The 8,195-nt window shown below is 33.7% G+C and overlaps 1 protein-coding gene across 7 annotated transcripts in view; it reads right to left on the bottom strand.

Moving 5' to 3' along the window:
• The window catches only part of LOC118743373 (gamma-1-syntrophin-like), a 182,032-nt gene that overhangs the window by 83,865 nt on the left and 89,972 nt on the right, over positions 1 to 8,195 (bottom strand). For 6 of the 7 annotated variants that reach the window (XM_036475999.1, XM_036476000.1, XM_036476003.1 and 3 more), the window contains one exon: positions 1,679 to 1,837. The exons of the other annotated variant lie outside the window; for it this stretch is intronic. In XM_036475999.1, the coding sequence (XP_036331892.1) occupies positions 1,679 to 1,837 (159 nt within the window). The remainder of the gene's footprint in view (positions 1 to 1,678; positions 1,838 to 8,195) is intronic. 7 annotated transcript variants of the gene reach the window in all.

The raw sequence follows: 8,195 nt of genomic DNA, 5'->3' as shown, positions 1-8,195 counted from the left end.
TACATACATATGTATGTGTATTCGTTTTTTTTGCCCTCAACATGCATGCGAGAGCAGGTAGTACACCTCACACCGCTTAAACCCATTAGTTTGCCCACGCACTTGCTGCTAGTTAAACCTGTATGTATGTATGCAGAAATGTAAATATATATATATATATGTATATGCATGTGCAGATATACGAAATTTGTATGCACTTATTTTACTTGCTGCTGTGCATTATTTTGTCCTAATTTTAAGAGTGCATTTGAATTTGAAGTTTTGAATGAATGAATTAAAATATATTTGGGTCGAAGGAATTAAGAAAGGGGGATAACCCTACAAAAATACATAAATGAATTGGCAGTTGTTACCTAAAAAAAAAATGAAAATGTTATTACGAAAAAACGTAGTTTTATGAAGGCAAAGAAACCAAGCATATTGCCGTCATCAGTACTTGATTTTGTAAGATTTGCCAATAAAACTTGCTATATTTGTTACGCTTTGCACAAGCTAGGTTGGTAATAAAAAGGGGCGACATTGGTCTATGGTCTGGGAGTTGGAAGAATGGGGACTTCCAGCCTTACACTATATTTATTTCGAAGTGAACTGTTTTATTCCGCGTGCTAAACTGTGTTTCGAGGCATTAGACAGCATTCATTTTGCCATCAAATTATTCTAATTTTCGAGGAATTGTGAGAGTGTACGACTCAATCAGCATATATGAAGAATAAGAAAAAGGAGTTAAAAACTGGATAATAAATAAACATGCGATGGCATCAAAAAATGTAAATATGCATACATATTTGAATGTTAAATTCTGATTAACGATGACTTCAGAAACATTCGCATAAATTTTTTGCAATCGCCGTTTCTTTTATGCGCAAAAAATTCAATAGTAATTGCTGTGTAATAGAAGTTTTATGCATGACTCGTTTGTAAAATTTACCGGAAGCGAGTGAACGAAAAAAATAAATAGCCAACAAACAAACGCATGCATGCAGCGGACGAATCATACATATAGAATAGGAAGTTATCAAATTCCCCGGAAGTGTATGCCATGATTGCTTGCAGGCAGTGGATGCATCAAGTGGACTATGCCTATGCATGGTGTTGCCTACTTTTATTGGGACGAAATTTGCATATCTGAAATTTTTATCACTTTTTATTGTTCAAAGCAAACAGTTTTTATAGCAACGCTAGTGGAAGCACCTGATGTTGCCGCTCTACGTAGTATTTGGCGCAAAGTGCAGGTGCAAAAAATCGTGGAAAGTTGTTTTTTTTATTGCTGGCGGGTTTGCCATGGACCACCATGGACACGCAAATCGCTGAGCGTAAGGATTCACTCGCTGTCATATTTGGAATTCGGAATTCATTTCCTTTTCATATGCATGTGCGTAACAGATCGAGCAAAATGTGTCAGTCATATGCTAATGTTTTGTTGTTTTATGTGTTTGGTTGTTGTTGTTGGTTGCAGACCCAATTGCCGAGGAATATATTGAATACTACATTTTTGTTAAAATTTTTTTTTTTTCCAAAAAATGTGTGGAGGCAGTAAATCAATAAACAAATTGTGCCAACTCTCTCTGCCATAAATTGATTAGGTCATAATTCACTTCGAAAAGGCCACTCTAGCAATTTGAAAGCGTTTTTACTCAAATGTGTTTTTTTTTTTTAAATTTTTCCAAATAATACTTACCGGTGGTGTTTCAAAAAGCATCACTTCAGTGCCTTTCAGTACGAGAAAGCGTGGCTTGTAACTTTGCCAGGAGATGTTGTTGTTGATGACACCCTCATTCACCCATCCCATATATTCGATTCGTTCGCCTACGGCGAAATTGCGATTGTAAAGCTTCATCTGCAAAGAAAAAAAACGGGGGAGAGAGATGGAGAAAAATAAATGAAAATTAATGTATGCATGTATGTATGAATATATATCACATACTTCTATCATAAAACCATAATTTTTAAAAGAGTACTCAAGATTTCTTATTTTCATTTAAGAAATATCCCTCATCTAATAAATTAAAACGAAATATGCGTGAATCAGAATCAACTGCGCCATATGAGTAATTCTTCTTTACAAATTTAGAATTCAGGACGAGTTAAAACGATTTTAAGTTCAATTTGCTTTCATCGAAGTTGTATAGAAGAATGTGGAAAAATAAAATTGTTGCCCGAATCACGTGAATCGGTTATGTTTCATAGAATTAAAAAACCATAGCTTTTTCAATATTTTTTTCGTTTCTGAAGGTTAAAGTTTTTTCCAGGAATTTACAGTTTTCTGAAAAAAAATCTGGTAATACTGGCTACAGCTGAAGTGTTTTTAAAAGAGTTTAGCTTAATTCAAGCCCTTTTAATCAATTGAGACGACAGGGTTATATCTAAAAAAGCCTAAAAAAAATAAAATAATAAACAAATTTCAAAATAATTAAAAAGTAATGTGTTTTGCCAGAAACCTTACGCACGTGTCCTCAGAAGTCTAGTTTATTGGTTGGTTTATTTATCCCTACTATCGTTCTGACCTCCAATGACATAAGTAAGTCACTACGATCCGTTAATACCTTCAAACCAATTATACTTTTCGATTCATCTACATATCAATATTAGTAATGAAGATTTCACAAAAGGCATTCTTGCTAAGAAGTCCGAGAGAAATATATACCTATGTATGCATGTCCTAGCATGTTTTACCCAACTATGAAAAATTACAAATAAAATACTTTCATCCGGTTTAGATAAGTCCATTGGCTTTCAGACATTCGTCTTGACTAAATGTCTATTTTTTCATTAACTCATTCATTGCTTCCCCTATTATAATATATATAGAGGTATTGACCATCACGAGTCCATTTGCGATTAAAACGATAAGTTCAAGGGTACAAGATACAGTGCAGGTGACTTGAATAGAATTGATTCCGATTTACTTTTATTAACTTTTTTTATAAAAATATAACATGTACCATAACGAAACCACGTAAAATGGATTTTCAAACTTTACGCAAAATTTACAATAAGTCAACAGATATTCAACAAAATTTCAAACATTAAAAACTCCATTTTTGAGTGCGAAAGTTTACAAAAAAAAAAACATTTTGATTTTTGATAAGTTTTTTTTGGTGAACACCCTCGGCAAAAAAAAATGATGAAGGGAAAGTCTCAAGGTTTGAAATTACACAAAACACCTAAATCTAATTTTGACTTGTAGATTAGATAAAAATCTGTATTCCAGATCAAGTCATTTTCATTGCTATGACAAAATCAACGAAGAAATTTGCTGGATAAATTAAAAATGTTGTGAATGGTCAAATGAAAATGCGTATTATTTTGTATAAAATTTGAGCAGAAAAGAATGTTCCCCATACGCCCATATGGTATGAGTGTGTTTGGTATATTAAAATGTTCCCCTGTTAAACCTCAATATGCTATAGAAAATAGGTAAAAAAAAACTGACCAAAACGGTACAAAATTACTTTAAAATACATCTCTGTTTATTTCTTACCGCGAACTCAATGCAACGGAAGCGAAAATAGCTCAATAAGAGCATACGCGAAAAACCAGATTTCTATTGTTATTTTCTACAGCGTATTGACCTTTAAGTATTAATTTTTTTATCCACAATGCAAACTTAAAATTAAAATGTCTTTGGAAAATGACCTGCTTAACCTGCGACCCAAAATCAAATTTACGCGTTTCCCCGTTTTTTGTGTCATTTTAGAAACCGGAACAGTGTAAAAGATACTATTTTATTTTTCCGCTCGAGCTGAACAGCAAAAATTTATTATCATATATAGTTAATCATCTGCCGTGTTTCCAAAAATATACAGTAGCTCACAGCTTATTTCAACCAACTTGAATATAGAACTTTAATTGATTGTAGCTTTTAAACTAAACGGAATATCAAACAAATTTCAATGCAAACTAGTAGATTAATATTGCTATAATACCGAATTAAGTGTATCTATTTTCAAAGATGTCTTTTCAACAATTTTTTAATACAAAAACTAAAAATAGTGAAAACTATAATGTCACAGCTTATTTCAACCAACTAATCAAATATGAATATATATATAGCATTAGTTTAAGTTTTTGAGATTTCAGTAGTTTGTATGTCCTCCTTTCATATCTATTACCGATTTCAATCTTTTTGGAATCGACTGGACTAATTTTCGTGTTATCTCGGGACTAATTTTTGACCATTCTTCGGATAAAGCGTTTTTCAGATCGTTTTTGCTTGAAATTTTATGTTTGCGAATATTTTGATCTAATATCGCCCATAAATTTTCGATCACGTTCAGATCAGGTGATTGAGCCGGTGGAGCCATCAAGTGAGGGCAATTCCATATAAGCCACGATTGAACAATGCCCGACTTATGTTTCGGGTCATTGTCTAGATAATACCGAAAATGTGAACGAATGCCGAGATTTTCCGCACTTTATAGTAGATTCGCTTTCAAAATATTAAGATACATTGTTTTGTCCACCGTATCTTCTATAAATGTCAAGTTACCAACACCTGCTGTCGACATACAAGCCCAAACCATGACGTGTCCACCTCCGTGTTTTACTGTGGCCTTCAAATTTTTATTCTGCAGCTCAGTATTTGGCTTGCGCCATACATACGACGGGCCGTCGGAGCCAAAAATGTTAAATTTCGACTCGTCAGCAAACAACACTTGGTCCCAAAAACTGGAGTCCTTGTGAACATGCTCTTTTGCAAACCGAAGGCGGCTTTGTTGATTTTTTTGGCTGATGAGGGGCTTTTTGCATGCTACTCTGCCATTAAATCCGTATTTGCGCAGAACTCTACGAACCGTTTCCGCACTGCTTGACTTTCCCAGCTCATTGCTTATGTCAGTTGCCAGTTTGGGGGCCGTTTGCTTGGGGTTTTCCCTTATATTACGCAAAATATAACGCTCATCAGAACCATTGAAAATTTTGTTTGGCGCGATTCTGCCTTTGTTATGGGCTCTGTTTTCGCGCACAAAGCGTGATATAATGCACTGTACCGTTGAGTCGCTTAAATTTACCATTTCAGCGATTTTCCGGCGCGAGTGTCCATTTTTGAAGTGGCTGAGGACCAACTCTCGCTGCTCAATGGTGGTGCGTCGTCCCATCTTCGAAAAAAACCGTTTATAATCAAGCTCGATGTCAAACAAATTTTTAAGATGTTATAGCTTCGCACGAAAATGATGGGAAAATTAAAAAAAAAATAGAATTTTACATGAAAAACGATGGCTTCTTCGACCAAATATGCCTGGTTGAAATAAGCTGTGATATTGTAGTTAGCACTATTTTTGGTTTTTATATTAAAAAATTGTTTAAAACACATCTTTAAAAATAAATTCAATTAATTTGGTATAGTAGCGACATTGGTCTATTTGTTTGCATTTACATTTTTTTAATATTCGGTCTAGTTTGAAATTTATAATTACTTGAACTTCTAAACTCACGCTGGTTGAAATAAGCTGTGAGGCACTGTAGATCCGCAATAAACTCAATATTACTAAGTAGCAATTGATTTTCTCCCCTCTGTACTGAAACTAATTTATGTTTAAATGCAACACCATTGCGACGCAAGATATCACCAATATCTTATTCCTTGTTCAATAAATGTAGTTTATTTTTCTTATGATATATGAAATTAAATAAATACATATACATTAGGGATGTTAATATTTCGGCTTTTTCCGATCCCGGGATTTTCGGGATGGTGTTGTCCCAATCCCGGGATCCCGGGATTAGTCTCGAGATTTAGATATTTAGTTTTCAACAACTTGAATCGAAAAAATTGCTTCTATATTGTTTGAGAAGCCCTCCTATCATGAAATAAATAATAAATAAATGGGTTTGAAACTTACTTTTTTATTTAAAGTGGCGTTTATATATTTTTTTTCTCTGACCGCACGATTTATTTTGAAGGACTTTGTAATTTCAGAGATATGATTAATTCCAAAAATTGTTAAAAATTTCAATGCAATGTAGAATAAAAATACGCGTAACAAATGCCATAGCAAATTTCTTTAAAACTTAAATTTTTTGGATCCACAAGGACTAATAGGTAAGCTGACAAAGTTAGAAGAACGAAATTTGAGGATGTTATCGAGTATATATAAGCCCTTAACATATAATTTTTTCAAAAAACAAATATTGCGAAATTTCAAGAATAAAATTTTGAAATGACATTTTCAATATTTACCAGCCCTTCTGCACCAGAAACTTGAATCTGTTTAAATTCTATAGGATTTTCTCATTAATTTTATACCCATATCCCGGGATCCCGGGATTAACATTCCTAATATACCTAATATACATACACATACGCTCACAACTTGTTCACACTCTTTCTGCTTCAATCAATGCTTTTTATTTTTTTTTTTTTTAATTCATCTACGACTATTAATTAGCATTCCATGCCAGAAGTAACTACCGACTTTTTTTTTAAAGCCAGCAACAAACGCAATTAAAGCCTTGATTTACACATTTGTTTTGCAAGTGTGTCAGACATTTGTTGCGTTATTTATGGCCAATTTTTCTCCATTTCCTTCCCCATACTCGATATATGTACATATGTATGTATGAGTTTTTCATTGCTTCCATTTGATATCTCCACTACTTTTTGTTTGCCTTTCAGCGGCCAGTAGCATTTCTCTGCTGTTGGTAGTTTTGTGTTGATGTTGCCCTACAGTATAGTACAGTAGACTACAGCCGTCAACAAATACATACGTACATACATATCTTGTGAGCCTTGTACTTCGATCGACTGTTGGTGGTACGCTTCAGATTGTATGGTTTGTATGGAATTGCTGCATTTCCGGTTGCCTTTTGTTGGTACAGCAAAAAGGAAACTACAAACAAATACAGGGAGTATGCTTGCCTGACCACTGAATATACATATATATACATATGTATATATACATATTTTTTAAATAGCTCGGATTTTTCTGAACACAAAATTTCAAAAATGCGTTTTTTCGGAAATTCTTTTAAGGCAATTTTCCTTGCTTTCTATAACTATTGACATACTTAAAAATCTGTAGCTATTGCTGATAGCTCAAATTTTCTACTACCCACTAAATACTTCTACTTGATTAAGGCTGCAAAAAATGCGTCGATGTTATTGAAATAACTATATTCCGGTTCAAAATTCGATGCTTACAATTTCTAACAACGCAACATTGGCGACACATCGATGCCAGCTTCATCGGATTTAGCGTGACTCTCAAAAATTTTTGATTGCATTTTGATTGAGAAATTTCAATTTTAGAGTCCGGTATTGAGAATGCTAACCAAACCGTTAAAAAGATAGCAGCCACCCCTCTACGTTCATTATATGGGCTCTGAGAATTTCCACAGAATCAAGTTAGAAACTTGGGTCCTAACAACCTAACTATAGGAAGGCTATAGGAAGAGTTTAATTTTGACTTGAAAAATTGTAAAACATTGGAAATTATATACATATGTTTTTCTGGCTATCTATCTTAGCATCCCTAGGAGGCCTAACCCAGTGGCTAGTTTCCTGAATTAAACTATGCTTTAGCTAATCTATAGAATTTCAGGTAGAAAAGTCTTGAGTTCTGCTATTAAATAATGAAGTGCAGACATATGGTATTTGACAAAATAGATTTTAGTCGAATTTCGATCGATTTTATTTAATTAAGACGTGTGTCAGCTGCACCCAGAATGAACGAATATCGTGATATATGTGCATTAGGGTGTTCCCAAAACAGTAAAGTCGGAATTGCAATGCTCTCACCCCCTAGGATTGTTCTATATTGAAAAAAAGTATACCCCTATTTTTTTATTTTGAAATCAAAAAATATTTAGAGGTCGCTCAAAGCGCTCAAAGATTTCCATGTAGTTTTATATGGGAAAAATAAAATTTTTCGTAGAAATGGTGTAGAATTCTTGAAAATCAATATATTTCGATCGGATCTGGTTCTCTTCAGGATACTCTCAATAATAATATCCAATTGCTTATTTAACCATTTTTTAATACTAACGATTTTTTATTGGTCGCCCCATTGCATTTTTCGGGGTTTTTGGTAGACCTATAAATTATAGTAGTGAGGCACTCTAATGTTCATGCATACATACATACATATGTATGAGGTAGGTATGTATGTACGAAATGGTAGTATGTAGTACATATGTATGTATGCACGCTTACATGCTCGCTAGTCAATGCATTACGTAGATGCTTATGTTTTTTTTTT

Source organism: Rhagoletis pomonella, unplaced genomic scaffold (genome assembly GCF_013731165.1).
Source record: "Rhagoletis pomonella isolate Grant_MI unplaced genomic scaffold, Rhpom_1.0 Rhpom_scaffold_00007, whole genome shotgun sequence".
NCBI lineage: Eukaryota > Metazoa > Arthropoda > Insecta > Diptera > Tephritidae > Rhagoletis > Rhagoletis pomonella.
This window is presented reverse-complemented; position numbering and strand designations above follow the sequence as displayed.